Source organism: Corvus cornix, chromosome Z, assembly GCF_000738735.6.
Source record: "Corvus cornix cornix isolate S_Up_H32 chromosome Z, ASM73873v5, whole genome shotgun sequence".
Taxonomy (NCBI): Eukaryota; Metazoa; Chordata; class Aves; order Passeriformes; family Corvidae; genus Corvus; species Corvus cornix.
Genome location: NC_046357.1, coordinates 57,463,831 through 57,482,748, shown reverse-complemented (window position 1 = coordinate 57,482,748; position 18,918 = coordinate 57,463,831). Strand labels below are relative to the sequence as shown.

Sequence of the window (18,918 nt, the reverse complement as noted above, 5' to 3'; positions counted from 1 at the left end):
TAAACCATACATTTACATTGGTTGAAGCTTTGAAATACATGGGTTTTATAAAGAGTTGAGGTCACCGGCCTTGTCTCCTGCTGTTACACACCTAGGGAAGTGCTGAGAGCAGTTTCTTGCTGGTTCACAACAGACAGCATTTCAGTACTGTGTGAAGTATATATTTGACCTCAGTGATAAACATCAAAGGATGATCAAGGATTACTCAAAGGAGAATGTGTGGCTTGGCAACAATTCACATAGGGATGCATTTAAACTTATCTGAAAAGGCTGGGCAGGAAGACAATTATATAGGAAAAATTACTGGGTTTCTGTCCCTAACATAATTTTTACAGGAGCTAAAGACAAGTTTAGGCAGTGGCCTCAGAGGAGTCTTGCGTATTGTCACTGACGCTTCATCATACCCTGAAACGGTGGGGATATGGTAAGAACCAGATGATATAAATTTCTTAACCAAACTCAGTGACATATTATCATATTATCTGGGAAATAACTGGCCTAAATACTGTATCAATGCCATAGTCCAACAAGAGTTTAACTACATTTTTTACTATCTGTATTGCTGTTTAATCAAGGGAACACACTGGGTACTTGAAGAAAGGACTCCAGCAGCATTTTACTGAATGAGGATGAAGACTGGATGTCTCAGAACCAGAGGAGAAATTAATGAGCATGATCTGTATTTATATACACACTCTTCTGTGTGACACTGACAAATAGTTGGATTCTGTAAGGATAGCACTGTTCCAAACAAACCTTTAAATTCCATTTCAATGTGCAACTAAGATTGATTTTCTTAAGGTTGAACTTCTTTTATAGACGTCAGGACATGAACAGAAGTCTTGCTGCTCTTCATTTTTCTCCCTCTGTGCACCCACACACGTGTACACATATGCTTTTAAAAGAAACCTGGTTCTTTTCAGGGATGCAGCGCCTAGATGTCCAGGTAGCTGTTGTGATTTAAGGATGTGTGACACTTGTATTCCAGATGGTCTAAATGATTTCTGTATACTGTAAGTGGAAAGGGTAGGAAACACCACTGAATCTAACATGGATGCCTGAAAACTCTGTAGTAAATTCAGAAATTACTATTAAACACGAAAGCTGGATTTTTTTTGAAGAATCAGATTGGATGCCTAGCTCTATTAGTCCTACTTGGTTATGTCAGATTGCTTTTGTTTGTATTATGAAAAGTCCTTTGTTTGACTTGTAGTTTAAAGCCTTTTTTCTTTTACTACTGTAAGCATTTTCACCTGAGTACCCTATCTATTAGTGATTTCATTTTTTACACATTATCCTTTTTGACTTCTGGTCCAATAGCACAAGGTGTTCTTCCTATTTCTCATTAGACAATTCTTTGGGAGTCTTCCTGCCCTCTCCCACTGGAGCTGAGGTATGGGGTGGTAGATGCAGGATCACTACCAGATTAAGAAGTGTATGTTAAGATAATAAAGGGGTTAAGGAAGATCTGGCTTTGGTTAGTGCTAGCAGATAAGCAAATTACTTAATGCTGACATTTCTGACTGGATAATTTTGATGTCAGGACATCGTGAGTTTTGTCTGGCCAAAGCAATGGGTATTTCCTGGGAAGCTCAGGCTGACATGCACCTAGAATGGACAGAAAGGATAAGGAAGGTCTTCTGGTACCAGCAACAGGGCATAATGAGCCTTAATGACTGCATTTAGCTTCTTTCACATACACTGGTATTATTGAGAACCACCAATCTGGAGTATCTCGGGCAGAGGTAAAAGACTTTTTCTATGATGGAACTGTTGCTTAAAGAAAGCTTTAAGTGGTGCCAGCTTTGCTTTTTGCAGCTTTAAGGGCATATACTTCCCTCTACTTTTTTTTTTTCCTATTTTTTGTTCCTTCTCTTTATTCTCTATGACAGGAACTTCAGGGCTTTAAAGAAGTACTGTAGGAGCTCTTGCACTGCAGAACTCTTGACTGCTACTTTAATGTAAGATCTTAAGGTTGATTCATTTTGTTGAAAGTGGGTAGAAATTATTAACTACCAGTATAAGCTACTTTTGAAAAATCTATGTTAGACAATGAATTCTAGCTAGTAATTGTATAGATATCCTGTATCTTGGATAGAACCATAATGGACAGTTGTCTTCTGATTTAAAATGACTTTTTGGGTATTGCTAGAATTTCAAGCTCAGTCTTAACCATGTAGCTCACAGGAAGGAAAACACTCTACTTTCTTTAACATTAAACATGGATAGAGTTGAAATGAATTATGTTTATTCGACTTGTTAAAAGAAAACTTGGAGCCTGTTCCAGCTTGAGATCACATGTTTTTTGGGAATATATAGGTCTTAAAACAAATTTTGGAATGCAAGTAATAGGCTCACAGTTCTCCTCTGGGTGGGATTACAGTTTATGTCAGAAAAACTTGGACCTTTAGAATATCTAGTTGTGCTGATGCTTGTAATTTGTGCTGAGGTAAGAGTACTTGGTTCACGTGAGTTTACCTTGCAACCCTTTTTAATTATGTCTTTGGACTTTCAACCAGGGCTGAATGATCAGGTCATGCACCCATCTGCAGTTTGAAGATATTTGTTTTCCTATAAACTGGAAGCACAGACATGTGTTTTAATTTTAAGAGAATAAAATTACAAATACTCATTTTCATTTTATAAAAATTACTTTTCAAAAAGCAGTCAGGTGATATAACCTCAGTAAATTGTTGTGTCTTCTCCTATCTCAAATGTAAATCTGGATACTGGGTCACATCTAGTCATAGTTAGAATTTGATCACTTATGAAGCTTTAATTTTTAAATTTACCCTTCCAATTATCGTGTTGAATTTTTTTTATATATATATTTTAATAAAGGTAAGATAAAATGAGTGTGTCGAATAATTATTACACACTCATTAGACAGACCCCGTATTATCTCTCACAGACTAAATTAATTTTTACTTATGAATAACAATATTCAAGGCTGGTATATTTCACCATATTTCATTACTAAACTTCTACACAGCTTCACTGAAGGTAAAATTATTTCGGTGTTGAGTTATCTCTGTGTCTCAAATAATCTCTTAATGTTGCCATCAAACAGGAGGTTCTGATTGATGGCAGAGCATCGCCAGCCTGGAAAGGGAGGGGATTGCCCTGCTCTGGTCTGCACTGGAGTGGTCTTACCTCAAGTCCTGGGGGCAGTTTCTGGGTGCCACAATATGAGAAAGACATCAAACTGTTAGAGAGCATCCAAAGAAGGGCTGCAAAGACAGTGAAGGACCTTGAGGAGAAGCCGTATGGGGAGTGGCTGAGGTCCCTTCGTCTGTCCAGCCTGGAGTAGAGGAGACTGAGGAGAGACCCCATTGCAGCCTACAATTGCCTCATAAGGGGAAGAGGAGAGGCAGGCACTGATCTCTTCTCTGTGCTGACCAGTGAAAGGACCCAAGGGAATGGCCTGAAGCTGTGTCAGGAGGAGGTTTGGATTGGATGTCAGGAATAGGTTTTCACTGAGAGTGTAGTTGAACACTGGAACAGGCTCCACAGGAAAGTGGTCACAGCACCAGCCTGACAGAGTTCAAGAAGCATTTGGACAATGCTCTCAGGCACGTGGCTTGACACTTAGGGTGTCCTGTGCAGGACCAAGAGTTGGACTCGATGATTCTGATGGGTCCTTTTCAACTCACCATATTCTATGGTGCTATGAAAGCTGAGGCTGATTGCTGTAACATGGGCCAGCAGCGATGCTTGCTGATGTTCCTCTGTTCAGGGTGTACCTTCGAAGTCTCCCTCATATTGTTGTTTTGCCTTCTTATGAATATCAAGTGCAGTTAGAGCTGCTATTCACCAGGTGCTGGCCCACAGCACAAGTCAAGCTTTGAAGGAGAGTACTGCCTGTCTCCATCAGACACAGGCATTTTTGGTGCACCTTTGCAAGGCTGGTCAGTTTTTCCAGCAAAACCACATTTCCCACTGGAACAGTATCTAAATAGATGGTTAAATCATTTGCGTCCATAAAAGTCTATGTTTCTGAGGTGCATTTGCATGAATGAAAATGAAATGCTGAATACAGGTATGACTGCTTTATTTGAGGCAGGTACTAGTATCTGTTTATGACTTAGTCCTGGAAAAGCTGTGCATTTCTGAGTCTTTCAGTGCTGCTTCTCTATGAAGTTGTTAGAGCACAGCCACTGGCATTAACAATACCACTGTCTGGGTCTGCGCCTGACACTGGTAACTCCTGCTCTTCAGGGAATGTGCATTTTCTTTTTTAAGCTAGCAAACAGTAAGGATTAAACAGTTAGGGAAACTTTGTCCAGCAAGTTTCATAGCTCTTTAGACAGAGAAGCAATGATAGTTCAAATTCTTTGTGGTGCGCGCATGAAAGTGATTATACTTAATGCCTTTTTAGCACATTTTTCCTTAGGAGCTTTTTGGAAGGTACCTTTCAATATGCCTTTTCGTAGTTTCTAACACAGCAGCAAAACTTCAGAGTACAATTTCTAATATCTATAATACTCCAATTCTTAATCAGAAAAAATCCTTTGTCTCACTGTTGTTCAAAGACCTCTCTTAGAGCAGACTTCACTAGCCTCAAACTGAGACAAAGTAGGATATTCAAAAGATGAAAATGACCTCATACACCATTCACTACGAAGGAACTGGTTGTCAACCAGTAGGCATGCCAGAGAGGAACATATTTATTCAATCTATTCAGTGCTTTCAATAAGTAGGATGATATCCAGTAAAAAGAAAGGTTAAACTAGCAACAGTATTTTTGACACTTAAATGTTGTTTCCTGATTTTTTTTCCTTCTCCCTCTCCTCAGAGCTCCAGAACAGCTCGCTCGGAGGAAGACCGAGACTCACTGTGGGATGCCTGGGGCTCGTGGAGCGAATGTTCACGCACTTGTGGAGGAGGGGCTTCATATTCACTGAGACGCTGCCTGAGCAGCAAGTAAGTGGCTGGACGTTTTTTACTTCATTGGTGGAAAAATTCAACCTACTCATGTATGTCAGACCATAAAAAGTAACCAGTGGAGATCTTGACCTACATTGAAATTTTCATCTCAGTGTCAAAAAATTATGGTGGTGGTTGTTTTTAATTCAGGCAGGCAGCCAACATGCTTGATAAGGCAACACTCTCTAAAATACAGCAAGAACCGATGGATATAAAAAGTGGTCTGCACAGCTTGCAAGGCTGCCAGCACCTGAAATTGAAACTTCCCTCCACTTTCACCATTTAAGCAGTAAGAGTTGTCATGCACTCATACCAGGATACAGATAATTCACTACATTTAGTACCCCACAGTCTCAGCCACACTGACTTTAAAAGCATCACATTAATCAAATGTGGGATCCTGAGCTACAGAAGAAAAGGTAACAATTCTACAAAGGATATCTTACAAATTAAATTTCAGATAGGAAGTCTTTCATACCGGCAAGGCCCCTCCCAAGAAAGAGAAATAAAATGGTCTGGTACAAAGGTGAGTTCTGGGTACCCAGTAAGGCATCTGAGATTTTATTCCTACCCAGTTACTAGCTTGCAGTGGAAAATGAACAATTCATTTGACAACATTTCCACTCTTTACTTCATGTAAGTTTTACCTGCAAAATATTTCTAGCAAATACTTTTTCTATCTACTTTAGGAAAAAAATTACCTGCAGTCAACATGGTATATGTGATAAATATTAAGAGATTTCTGGTAAAGGATATGAAGGGAAACTCCAGACCCAAACTTCATGGCTTTTTGCCATCTCTGATACCTTATATATTGTAGGATAAAAAATCTAATACAATTTTCCATCCTGCATACTTTCTTTCATATTTTTATTCATGTGCTTATAAAACTGATGTTAATATAACAAACAGTGGCCATACAATCCAAATAATTTCCTCTGTCTGGCATTTTAATATGTGATGTTGTTTAGTGAAGACCGGAAACACCATAAGGCATTGAACCATAACATCAGAATAGGATATTGTGTATTTTAGCTTTATCTGTGAACAGTCTCCTAGTAGCCCCATTTATTGAGTTGACTGTGTGCAAAAGTCTGCTGGAAGAAAAGAGGCAAAGACATCTGATGAAATAAGTGGAAAACCAGTACTTTGCTAATCCATTCCCATGGATTAAAAAAAAATATTTTGGTTTTAAATGTGGGGCCAGATTTTAAGACCTTGTTAATTTCATGGCCAACTGTGGTTCTGCATTCACCTCAAAATCTGAAATTTCAGAGACAGGAACTTAATTTTAATCACAGTATATCATTTTCCATACTTAAAAATGTAAGTGACCTTCAGTATGTTGCTTTAATGTAAACATGAACCCAGGCATATCAAGAGATCTGGGGAATCTGAGCAGTAGCAGCTTTCTCTGCTCCCTCATGAGAACTGTCTCAGTAGGTTCTAGAAGGTAAATCTTGACGTTCCAAATTGTACTAGTGGTAGTAGTCATCATGGTCTTCTGTAATATGCGAGTGTAAATCATTTCTTCTGGACGCTCTTTGATTCTTGTGCTCTTCAGGATGGCCCTGAAGTTTCACCAGTGGAACAGGGAATAACCTCATAAATTACATGGAATTGTTTTTCATACACTACCTTACTACTGTCCCTTCAGGACACAAGCAATGCTTCCTGCCTGAAGAAACCAGCCACAAACTATGAGCCATTCAGACATAGAAACCCCCAATTTCCAGGATAGGAAGCAGGGAGTTAATTAGGTGCATGGCTTTTGGTAGCCAGTAGCAATAAATCATAAATAGTAACATTTGTCCTGGAATTAGCACTCTGTCAAATGTGTGATAGTTTTTCCTTTTTCCTGGTCTACATGCAATTGTTACTTAAGTAAAGGGTTTAAATTATTTCTATTTCTGCTGAGCATTTTAAGCTGCTAAGTCAGAGAGGGAGCAGGGTAAAGAAACTCGTCCAAGGTTTCCAAATAAGCCTGTTCACATGAGTACTTCGAAGCTGGCAAGGCATGACCAAAGTGTCCATCTCCGACGGACAATCTCTTCGTCAGTACAGTTTATCTCATGTATTTGTTGTGTGTAATTTCACTGCAGCATGAAGGAAGATACTACATTCTTCTGGCAGATGAAAACTGGCAATACATTTACATGTTTTGGAACAAATTAATCCTTAATATTTCTCATCCTGGAAGGAATATTCATTGTGCCTTGTATCTTTTAGTTCTGTGTGAGGGGACTTTCAGAGCATCACATGAATAGAGAGAGCGTAGTGCATCTGCTTTGAAAAAATTCAAAGACTAATTGCCCATTCCTAAACACCACTAATATATATAGCTAAATAAAGGAAACCAGCTTTCTTTCCAGCTTTTGTTTGCCAAACTTATGTTAGTGCTTGTGTTGTTTGTTTTGGGAACATGTTTTGTGTTAGGCCTTCACAGCTGTGATGAAAGAATGGAAAGTGTTAGTGAAAAATTCTGTATTCTTGTGTTTTAAATGGCAAAAATTTCAGGGTAGTGTCTGTTTAACAGTACTTTTCATTAGAACAAGTGGTTCTGATTATGCTAAGGACATTATGATAGTGATATAAATACATATGCTAGTCACACAAGCAGATGGGTTGTCAGCCCAAGTCAGTTGTATGTCCTGGAATCCCATGCTGACAGCAAGCACTGGGTCACTGCAAGGGCAGAATAAGACCCAGGAAAATAAAGTTTTGCTAATTAGAGTGCTAAGACTCAAAGGATGACGCTTTTCTTTTTCACATTAACTCTTTATAATTTTTGATACTGTTGTTACCTACAAAAAGGACAGACACCCTTTAAACGTTACTGGGTTTTCTCTCAGTGAACCTCCCAGACGAATTATATATTAGGTGGACAAGTAAGTGTTTTTTATTTTATCATTTTAGAGTGTTTTGCCCTTCAGTTTTCCTATCTTTTTTTTTTTTTTTAAATGAACTGCCATGCAGCACTACTCATCAAAACCTGTATAGAGGAGAACCACAGACCACTCCTATTTCTCTTGAGGGCCAAACTAGCAACAGTGGAGCTTCTGCAGGGAACCAAGTTTTATTAGCTGTTGGCTGCTTAGGATACAGAGATTATGGAAATACATAGGCAGAGCAAGTAGAGAGGCACTGCAATACGGATTTTGCCCTCTTACTGAGAATCCAACTCTTATTTGTTGCAGTCTGTCAATTGTGCAGCACTGCTGGCATTTATCATTTAGCATAACGATTGATAACAACTCAAATACCTTCTGTCCAGGTTTTAATAACTGTCCATACTGATTCAAGCAGCTCAAACAGAGCAATAATAAATACCTGAATTAGATATCTGAAATTCATGTGCATTTGTTTCATGTACTGGGATACATTCTCAAATAGTAAAAGAAATTATAAATTCTCTTATTCATTTGTTCATCCATCCTGATCTAAAAATATTCTGTACTTTCTGAAATTGTACTTTACATATTTATGAGTTACTACAGTAATAATGATACCATTTTGCTGTGTCTAGGCTTGGCAAGAAGATAATTGTGATTCTTTTTCCTATCATCTTCCAAATTCACCACCACTTTCTTTTAAAGTAAGGCTGCATGTAGCAGAAGATAAGCATGTCCTAGAGTTTTGCAAATTATTTTTGCTCTTAGTGGATAAGTAGTCTATTTTTTAAACTGCTTAGAAACCCTTCATGTTACTGTTGCTTCTGTTTATGAAAAAAACATGAAGCAAAGAATTGGAGTGTATAGCAGAGTGCTGAGCTAGTTATGGAGTCCCAAGGATGCTGAATCTGAGCTAAAGGGCCAAAATTTGAGATTATCACTCTTACCTCTGGGAAATAATGTGTAAACTTCTGAACAGGGTGGAGGTTTTCCACCATTAAGTGAGGGGTTTATGTGTAGTACCAGAAGTCAACATTAACATTTTCCTGACAGATTTCCCCCAGTGTAAAAGTGTCAGAGATTTAAAAAAAAAAAAAAAAAAAAAAACACAAAAAAAGAAACATCAATAAAACAAAACAAACAAAGAAAAGCACGCATTTAAAAAAAGGTGGAACAAATGTGAGAGAATTAATGCCATCATTGTTCTTACTCTTCATATTGTGTCACTTACTGGAACATATTTTTTTCTCCTTTTCAAATACCTCCCTTCCTTCCTTCAGCTGATGACTGTCTTTTGGTAATGCAAGTGAACCACAAATATGAAATAGCCTTTCTTCTAGCTTGGCTTGCTAAATTAGCTGCAGTGATTCACTATTTTGGTTGTTCGGCCCATTGCCATTGCATTCTGCAGAGTGAAAACTATAGATCTGCATAAATGACTCTCAGCTTTACTGTCATTTGAAGTTTGTCACATCTAGCACTGATAAAAGGTCCTTTAAATTTTCTGAGTGAAAATTACAATGGAGCAGTTATGTAGGCTGGGAGTTTCTTCTTTATCAGATACAAGCTAACATACATTACTGTAATTATTGTGTAATGATATTAATGCAGCCTGCTCTGTCCTGGCACTACTAAATAAGCCAGATTAGGCCATTTTATGAAATGTTCCTATATTGGTCAAAAATGATCAGTTTAAATACTGTGGGGTTTTATGACTTTGAGAATAAGTCCTTTTCTAGTTTAAGGTCTATGGAATAAAGAGCAAAATATTTGTGCACAGATGCTATCAAAGTGGTTGAATGCATCCCTGAAAGTAAATAGCATTCTGATGAAGCCTACCACATCACTCATGAAGAGTACAGTCAATGTAATGAAATTCTTAGGTGACCTGCGCTATGAAATTATTTAGGAGGATGTTTCTCATTACCTTGTTTAAAACTGTATCTGTATACTAGTGCAGTATATTGCTTCCTTCAAAGACCTTCAGGATACCTGAATTGCTGGGGTTTTTTCTGCTTCAGCTGATACTTCTAGATGGTTTACTCTGTAAAGGACATCCTCCATGATATACTGTATGAGTCCAAATAGTTGGAAGAAATTTTTGGTTTCTTTAGTTTTTGGGTGCTTCTAGTTAAGGCTGTGCCACCTAGCAGAATTTTAAAAAGGAAGTTATTATTCTATTTACTCTGCAATTAGTGAAATCTGTAATTGTGAGAATTTTGAAACCATTTTCTACTTTCATTTGATAGAGAAGCTCTTCCAAAATTTTGAGAGAGCTCTAACTCTTTCTAATGGCAGAAGCAGCAAGCAACAATCTTACATCTGAGTCAACATGTCAACACTAAAAGAAGCTGCAAATTTCACACTATGTAAATCAGTATTGTAATCTGTGGAGTGACTGCTCGTGGTCTTCAGAAAACCAGTTAGACACACTGTGATGGCTTTCCTAATTTCTGGCTTCAATGCCTCACTGAAGTATCTAAAATTATAGAAAATGCTTTCCTAGTGTTGTTTTCCTATGTAATCCCTTGCTAGACCTGACACAGAGATGTTACATATTGGTGTTTTGGGTGAAAAACTGATACGTAGTAGAATGAACAGTACTCAGCATTGTACCTACAGGTGAGTGATGGATATGGTCTCCATAAATCCATCTCTCTCTGCTGAGAAGTAGCCTACCAAATAAAAATGTCTGTCAAGCCCTCATTCAGATGATATACTGTTCATATGTCCAGGTTCACTGGAAGAGCTCTTAGCCATTCATAAGTCTTTCAATAAATCAGTTCTGGGACTTAAATTTAAAAGAATTAAATCAGTCAGGCCTTTGCATGATGTAGAGTTTTTGTAAGCCTTAATTCCTGTAAGAAACCTAAGATGTGATTCTCTAAAGATTCTCTAAAGACCAAGAACTAGATTGTACATGAGAAAGCATGCATTTCAGTGGAGGTGGGCTAACATGTAGGCTCAAACTTCCTCAAAGAACAGAGAACTTGCAATCCTGTTCAGCACGTTTGTTTTATAAAGACCGGCTGCAAAACCTGGATCCTGCTCCAATTTCTAGCATGTTCAGATTTGGGGTGTTTGTACTTCTGGGCTTGAAATATGTTCTATGTGGTTTATTTGTGATACAACAGGACAGGTGAGATTTTATATTGTATTTCTTTCCACTTGGGTTGTGAAGAGACCCCTCATCCTTGTTTTGCTGAAAGGCAGGGGTTTTTTTAAATTTTGCTTTTCTGCCTTTCTAGGATAGTGAAAAACATTCTCAACTGTAATTGCTTTCTGTATATCTGCAATACAAGTTATGTGTGCAAATCTAAAGAAACTTCTTAAAATATTCCTAAGAAAATAAAAAATACTGTGGTCACAAAAAAATATGTGAGACTAAATGCTGAAAATAGTGTTCTGAAAGCACTCTGACTTTTTTTCTGTATTTTCCTCTTTTTTTTCTTAAATTGGATCCTTGTTATTTTAAGTGGACTAGCCAGTCATATTTTTCTGAGTTTAGGCAGTGTTATTTAATGCCAGCTGTTACTTAGAAAACAACAATCAGTGACTTGGAATGAGGCAAAGAAAAACTTGGAAATAAAAATTTACCAGAAGGATACTGTGCAAACTGTATCAAAAGCTTTGCTAAATTCTAATAAAAATACATCTGCTAGTCAACGAGATGACTCACCTTAATAAGGAAATTAAGTTAGTTAAACAGAACTTTCCCCTTTTGAACCCATCTGCAACCCTCACTTTCCCAGTCTTTCTTCATAGGAGAGGTGTTTCACCCCACTAATTAGTTTTGTGACCTGGATCTGCTCTAACAGCTCAGGTTGTGTCTCTTGCTGGGCACCCAGACCTGAGCACAACACTCCACACGGGGTCTCATGGATGCATAGTAGAGGGAGAGAATCATCTTCCTTGACCTGGGGAACACGCTTCCCTTCATGCAGCCCAGGATAAAATTGGCTTTCTGGACTGCAAGTGCACATTGTCAGATCATATTTAATTTTTCATCCAGCAATATCCCCAAGCCCTTCTCCACTCTTGGTCAATTAATCACTCAGTCTGTATTTATACTGGAGATTGCTGCCATGCAGGATCTTGTGCTTGGCCTTGCTGAGCCTCATGAGGTGCACATGGGGCCATTGATGATAAGTATAATAACATCACTTATGTCAGAATTATTGATTGCCTAATACCAGGGTTGTGAAAAACATTATTTATGAAAAACATTATTTAGGAAAAAATTGGCCTTTCATGGCCCCAGATCAGTACACATGTTTTTATTTGCCTTGCTGGTTTTCTGCATGTAGTGACTGAAGTTGGTATTTTGCCTCCTGGTTGTTTATTTTTCAACTGCAGAAGAAAGAATATTTGTATGATCTGTAACTAAATTTGCCAGGGAAATTTGGCTTGTACATCCATGCCCAATTTTCTTGTCTCAAAGTTAACTACTCATGTAACTCTTCTGGTATTTCACATTTCAACAACATTCAGGAGCTTGTAGGAGACCATCTTCTAAACACAGAGAATGAAAGATTTTACAGATGCATGGCAAAATATACCAGTGTGTCTCAACAACCCATGGTGGCAGGCAAGGTGATTATTAACAAAAGGATATGGAAAAATCTTTAAAAATCTTTGCAACTTATTGTCAATTGAATTATTTAGACATGAGTTTAGCAGACCCAGCCAAATAGTTTCAAAAGGTGAACTTCTTAAAATCAGTGCAGTCCTGATTCATCTTTCTTGTTCACAAAAGTGTGGTGTTCAGGCCCTTCCTTCTCACTTCCTTTACAGGAAAAGGGGTGTGCTGAAGAGTAAAAGAGACTCACTTTTCCTCAGAGAAGGACAAACACAGAAATTGTATTGAGGATGACGGGGGGTCATAACACTGTGCCACATTTTGGAAAGAGGTGAGAGCAACAGGGTGAAGGAAGACAGATGAAAGATGCTGTTATCCCTGTGTGTGTAGCCTGGCTTCATGCCACAGCCTGCCTAAAGATCTCATGGGAAATGACAGACCCACAGCATACTTATCTCACAAGTAAAGTGCAGAAACCAGAATCTGTCCCAGAGAAGTGGCTATCAAGGGGTGTGAAAATAAAGTAGGGGAGATTATTCAAAATTTTATCAACTTCCAAAACCCTGTAGTGAACAACTGCATCAAAATTCACATGCACAAAAATAACCCACCCATGGCTCACAGTTGCTTGTTTATAAGGAGACTTGTTTCTTAAGGAAAGCATTTCAAACACTGATGACTGCTGAGAGTGGCAGGAGTTGATGAGGTCCTCCTCAGCAAATCTCTTTCATAGTCTTTGGTAATTACAGATAAAGGCAGCTTTGGCAGGGGGTTGCTATTCTTTCTGGCATGGATTTTTGTGAGGCTTCTAACTCTAGCTGAGCACAAATACACATCTACTTGAGACCTTTGAGGGGGGGACTTGAACTAAGTCCATCTACAAACTGGAGCCTGGAGGAATAAATACCAGGGGTTTGGGTTGTTTACATTAAGAGAAGTGAATATTTTAATATATTAAAAGTTGTTAACCTCTTTCCAAAACTTTACTGGAAACAAGTGACTAAGTTTAAGGAATGAAACATGATTCCCAACAGCTTGCTTTTCTTTCATATTGACATGATAATAATTCCCTGTTAACCCAAACCCTCAGCTACCTTTTTCCACTGAAAAATCTCCTGCAGTGTAGGTAACAGAGAAGGCTAGAAGTGCTGCTTACTTCTCCCACTCTTTCTGTGCTCTTCAAGATGAACTTGGCATTTTGGTTGACTTCTGAGTTTTCCTACTGGCTGTGTGTACTCCTTGTTGATAGGAGTTGTCATTTATATCCTGCGGAGATCAGAGGAAAAATGATGACTATATCTCACAACATGGCTCACTAATCTGCTGTGGTCCTTCCTTGAATGTTAAAGGCTCAGTGCTGTGGAATTCTGCAAAGCATCCATGCTGAGATCTGCATGCAAATCCCATGAGTTTGACTCCAAAAGTAGTTACTTGTGCTTAAGAGAATCTGGAATACTGTCCTGAAGTAGGGTAGATCTGAAACAAAAACTACTATGCAAATCTATTGTGAAAATATATCATCTAAGGCTAAAATCTGTTTACTTGCTTTCTGGTTGATGGGTGATGACTGGGAAACTAATGAGTTTAAACAACCAAACTCCAAAGTATGGTCTTGCTGAGTAAACAAGGGGGATTTTCTGAGAGTGTTTCCTAGTGTTCATGAATCATAAGAGCACTACCTGCATCCAGAATTGCACATTGTATCTGAACATCCCTGGCCATTAGCCAAAGGAGGAAAAATGGAAGAAAAAAATGGAATAGTTGTTTTGTCGTATGTTTCAGTTACAGTCATGGAAATTGTGCTAATATCAAGTCTGTGTGAAGGAAAGTAATGTCTGATGGGTTGTGTGGCATTTCTGAGAGACACATGGGGCAGGTAGCAAGCTTGACGAACAAGCTATTCATTGTAGTAAATAAGGCCTTCACTAGCACTGCCTACATTCTGTGTAAAATACTTCTTTATTTGCTCTCTATCATTAGCAAAGTACCTTTATTGAATGCAATATGAACACAATTTTTTCAAGCTTGCCTGTATTGCTTAGGAATGACTGGAATAGTGGGTGTGGGTGTCGCTTGAGTGTTTTTTTGTTGTTACTGGGTTTTTTACTTAAGTTTTTTAGTTCATAGTCTATTATGAATGTAATTTTTATTAATATACTTCCAAACCCAATTTTTTTCTACTGCTAGATACTCTGCGCACATTTTTCATTTCTTGCAAGCCTTTAAAGATAAAAATTTAGTGGAATTAAGTACATAATACTACAAAATAAATTAATTGGTGATAGTGATAGTGATTAGTGATATTTCTATTATGCTTTTCATAGCATTTTTATATGCCAAATGCTACACAACAGAATGTGTTATCTTTCCACTTAGATTGACTCTGAAAATGTGATGAGGTTTATTTACTTGTTTGTCTCCTCTTGCGATCATTTAGACAATTGTGGTACATAAATGACTATTGGATGAATTTCACAATTACATCCTGTGGATAATGAACAGAGAGGATGACTTCAATAATTTCAAGGAAACTTGTTCTCTTTATTTTAGAGTTAACTCAGTAGGGGAAAAGTTTCTCTGCTTTAAAAAAAAAAAAAGAAAAAAAATCAATGCAGATGCTGTTGTCCTTTCCCTTGGATAGTTCAGAATGCTTTGGATTTTAAAAATCAGGCTTGGCAGGCACTTATTCCTGAAAGAATGTGGGCTTGTTAAGTCCTGGCCAAAAAAAAAAGAACGGGGTGGAGGGAGGGAAAGTTGTGAAATTAAGAAATTAAAAATTTTAGGAATTCTATTCTCTTGAAGGATACATTTTAAAATCCAAAAAGCCTGCATTCTGATCTGCACTGAGGACCTCCTCAGAGTATACTGTCTGAACTCATAAAATACGTGAAACTTCACCTAAGGTCAAATACTCAGAATACATGCTGCTGAGTGCAAAAAAGTTATCTGGCTGTTGACCTTTATTTTGTGAGCCCTGCCAGCATCAGGGCTGATATGGGTCTGCTGTGGGAAAAAAGAAGGAGAGCCATGAAGAGCACACATCAGAGTACATGCTTTCCTTGACCTCACTGGGCTGCTCTTTGAATGCTGTTCTGCAGCAGCGAATTGAGGGGAAGCTTTTATGCTCTCCTTCTCCCCTCATATGAAATTGGGAAAAAGCCATGTCATGCTAGCCTGAAAGACAGTAAATCTAAACTGAAAGAGAGTAGGTTTAAGTTAAATATTATGAAGAAATTTTTTACTGTGAGAGTGGTGAGGCACTGAAACAAGTGGTCAGGAGAAGCTTTGGATGCCCCATCCCCAGAAATGTTCAAGGCCAGTTTGAATGGGGTTCTGAGCAATCTGGTCTAGTGGAAGCTGTCCCTGTCAATGGCAGAGGGATTGGAAGTAGATGGTCCCTTCCAACCCAAACTATTGTATGAGTTCATGCTGCTGCAGGCATTGTTCCTCCATCCCAGCGCCCAGTTTTTCCCAAGAAGAAGACAAAGCCTGCCTGCTCAGACTGTGTCAGTGCTAGACTGTGTGCCCAGGAAGACACAGAGCTATGCCCTTGTGAAATCATTATGAATTGCTTGGAGACATGAGACATTATTAATGTGATTTTGATGCTGTTTTTCAGCTAAATTCTGTATTCTCACTTCTAATCTCATTTACAAACTGATGCTACCTTCTAGAAAATAATTTTAAAAGAAAGGTAGGAAACTAAGGAGTTGTAGCATACCTCAGTAGGGACAGATAATCCTTTACTTTGGGGAAGAGAGTTGGTGGGGGAGTAGGGGATTAGATATGGGAAAGTAAACATTATGTGTTGGCTTTCTATATTCAGCTATTAATGTTTTTGGGTTTGTTTTTAATTTTTGGACACAGGACCTGTGAAGGGCGAAACATCCGGTACAGGACATGCAGCAATGTGGTAAGTGAAGTATAGCTTTGATATGATACAAATCATCACGTATGATAATCACTTTCATATTACAGCAAATAATTTGGTAAAGCGATTGTGAGAATATTGTAGCTATCTAAACTACTTTCATACCACAGGACCACAGAACCACACACAAACCTTTGTCAGTGCTTGAAAAGTAGAGAGATTACAGCATAGCCTGATGCTAAAACTGTCTGGAAGGGATTGCAGTCACAGCCACCACCAAGTCAGTGAAACTTCGGAGCTGGTCTTTACAACCTCCCTGGCAGAATCAAGACATCTTGTGTTCTCAGTAGTACTTTGATAACCAGCTGGTTCACATTGGCTAGTCTGTCAGGCTGGAGGATTAAGCTGTTAAGAATTGAAGACAAGTTAGTAGAAGATATGTGATTCTATGATTCTGTATGTTTCTGTTCACTTGTGCCCTCACAGCATTTTAATTCTGTTGTGTGTCTTAGAGAAGCAGTTTTGCATAGCCACTACCAGTGTTTTGGCAGTTCCAAAGGCTCTTGCTGTTTTTTTTATATGTGCCAAATATAGTTTTCAATACAATAAAGTAAGAAACTTCAACTTCTGTCTCAACAAAGTGAAAGTGTGTTTTCACTGGTGAAAATTGAAATAGAGGCTTTCATATGGAAAGTTTTATTGAGTGCCAAGAATAGTAAACGCTCTCAAGTTACATGGAGAAATGTCAGTTTTACTAGTAAAGATGGAAAATGAAATCAAACGTACACCGGGCCAAGCTTTCTCATGCCTGATAGGGACATATTCAGGAGCTTTTCAATACATGCTGTGTTTTAAAAGTTTAAAAGTTTAACTTTAAAAAAGGAATATGTTAGCTCATATTTAGCTTATCTTTACTTCAATAGACCACAGTTCATAATGAAAGAAACTGCTTCTATCTGAGTTTTAGTCTCCTATGCAGTAAGATTTCTCTCAGTTCTTTAGGAGTTGGTCTTTGATAATCCCTGTGAGCCCATTCCAACTCAGAATATTCTGTGATTCCTCTGAAATTTGTTCTGATTGTATTGTTTGGGTTCCTTAAAAGTCCCATCAGTCTAGCCTTCACCTTCCCTAGCTGACAGCAACTTGTGTAGCTAATAAATAGATTTGCTAGCAGATTAGCAGTCTGGTTTTCCTCTAAGGAACTTAGGCGACCCCACATCTATGTGAGGAATGGGAAGTTTGATTTGTGCTAGTCAAGTTGCAGGCCATAGCTCTGCTATATGACACAAAAAGAAAAAAAAAGAAACAAAGAGATACTGTTAAAGGCTAATTGGACTACAGTTAAGCATTTGTTTTGTTTTGGTTGCGTACTGTATGCACATTGTGACGGTCCCTTTCTGTGTCTGATCTGCCCCTGTGTATGTTAAGAGCAGTGAGACAGTAGCATCCTGCTCTGCTGCCATGAGATGTTCCTGGATCACCCTGATGAAAGGCTGGAGCTTTAGCTGGGTTGCAACCCTTATTTTCGAATCACTGAGTTTAACTTTCCAAGATAAGGAGTATTTCTTTAGAAGTTATTTTTAGCTTAGGTTCTGCTTTGCAAATGTGCACCTGAACAGTTTTCCTTCAAAATAAAACCTTGCATAGTTTTTTCAGGCAATTCCTTTACGTATCTTGTATTTGGCAATACTGGCTCCAGAATTTCCAACTATAGCGGGTTCAGTTCATAACCAGGCACAAACACCAATTAAGTGCAGTGGTTTGGTTCAAAACATCCATTACTTACTTATTTACCTTCTGTGAGATAAGAATTAGGAGAAAGCAAAGTAGGCAAAAAACTTAAAAGAATATAAAAAAGTTTATTAATAGACCTAAAAGAAAGGAAAAAAAAGTCAGACTAAATCTTCAGAATACTTCTCTTCCCCCCACCTTTCTACCTCCTCCCACTGACAACGTAAAAAGACAACCCTTGAGATTTTCAGTCAGTTTACCATCTCTATAATAATTTCTTTTTTCAGTTCACTTGGGGAGAGGAGTCTCTCTTGCTCATGCTATGGAGACATCTCCACAAGAAGTTCTCTCATGGCTTCAATGTCACAGCAAGACAGCCACCCGGGTTGGTTCTCTGCTCGCATGTGAGAGCTCCTTCCCTCGACTGACAGCTTTCCCCACAACTGTTGTCGAGGGTCCAATCTTGAGCTAATGGGGTACCATTTTAAGGATGAGCTGTTCAGAAACAAAGGTTCTCTTCACCCATCTCTGGGAGCATCTTCATCTCTAGGAACAGAGGTCTTCTTCTTCCATGGGAGCAAGGGTCCTCATCACTTTCATCTCTCTCTGTTCAAGCTTCTCATCAAATCACATCTAATTCAACATTTGCTTATTTCAGCACAGATACTTTTGCTCGCAATTACAGTTTGAACGCTCCACCCCCCCATGCTTTCATGAAATTACAATGGGTACTCTGATAGATCATAGTCCATCACCACCATAGCTTTACAACAGAATTTCAGCTTCTAGGTTTGAAGCATCTCCTCTTTCTCCTCTCTCGGGGTTTCAGCTCTTCCTTCTTCACTGACTTTGGTGTCTTTATGGTGTTTCCTTCACGTGTCTTCACCTTTCCCTTTCCTCTGACTCGGGAGAGGATTGAT

At 38.4% G+C, this 18,918-nt stretch overlaps 1 protein-coding gene across 3 annotated transcripts in view; it reads left to right on the top strand.

The window, feature by feature from the left end:
• ADAMTSL1 (ADAMTS like 1) overlaps positions 1–18,918 on the top strand; it is a 415,079-nt gene that overhangs the window by 237,390 nt on the left and 158,771 nt on the right. For all 3 annotated transcript variants that reach the window (XM_039567703.1, XM_039567702.1, XM_010392980.4), the window contains 2 exons: positions 4,796–4,923; positions 16,264–16,309. In XM_039567703.1, the coding sequence (XP_039423637.1) occupies positions 4,796–4,923; positions 16,264–16,309 (174 nt within the window). The remainder of the gene's footprint in view (positions 1–4,795; positions 4,924–16,263; positions 16,310–18,918) is intronic.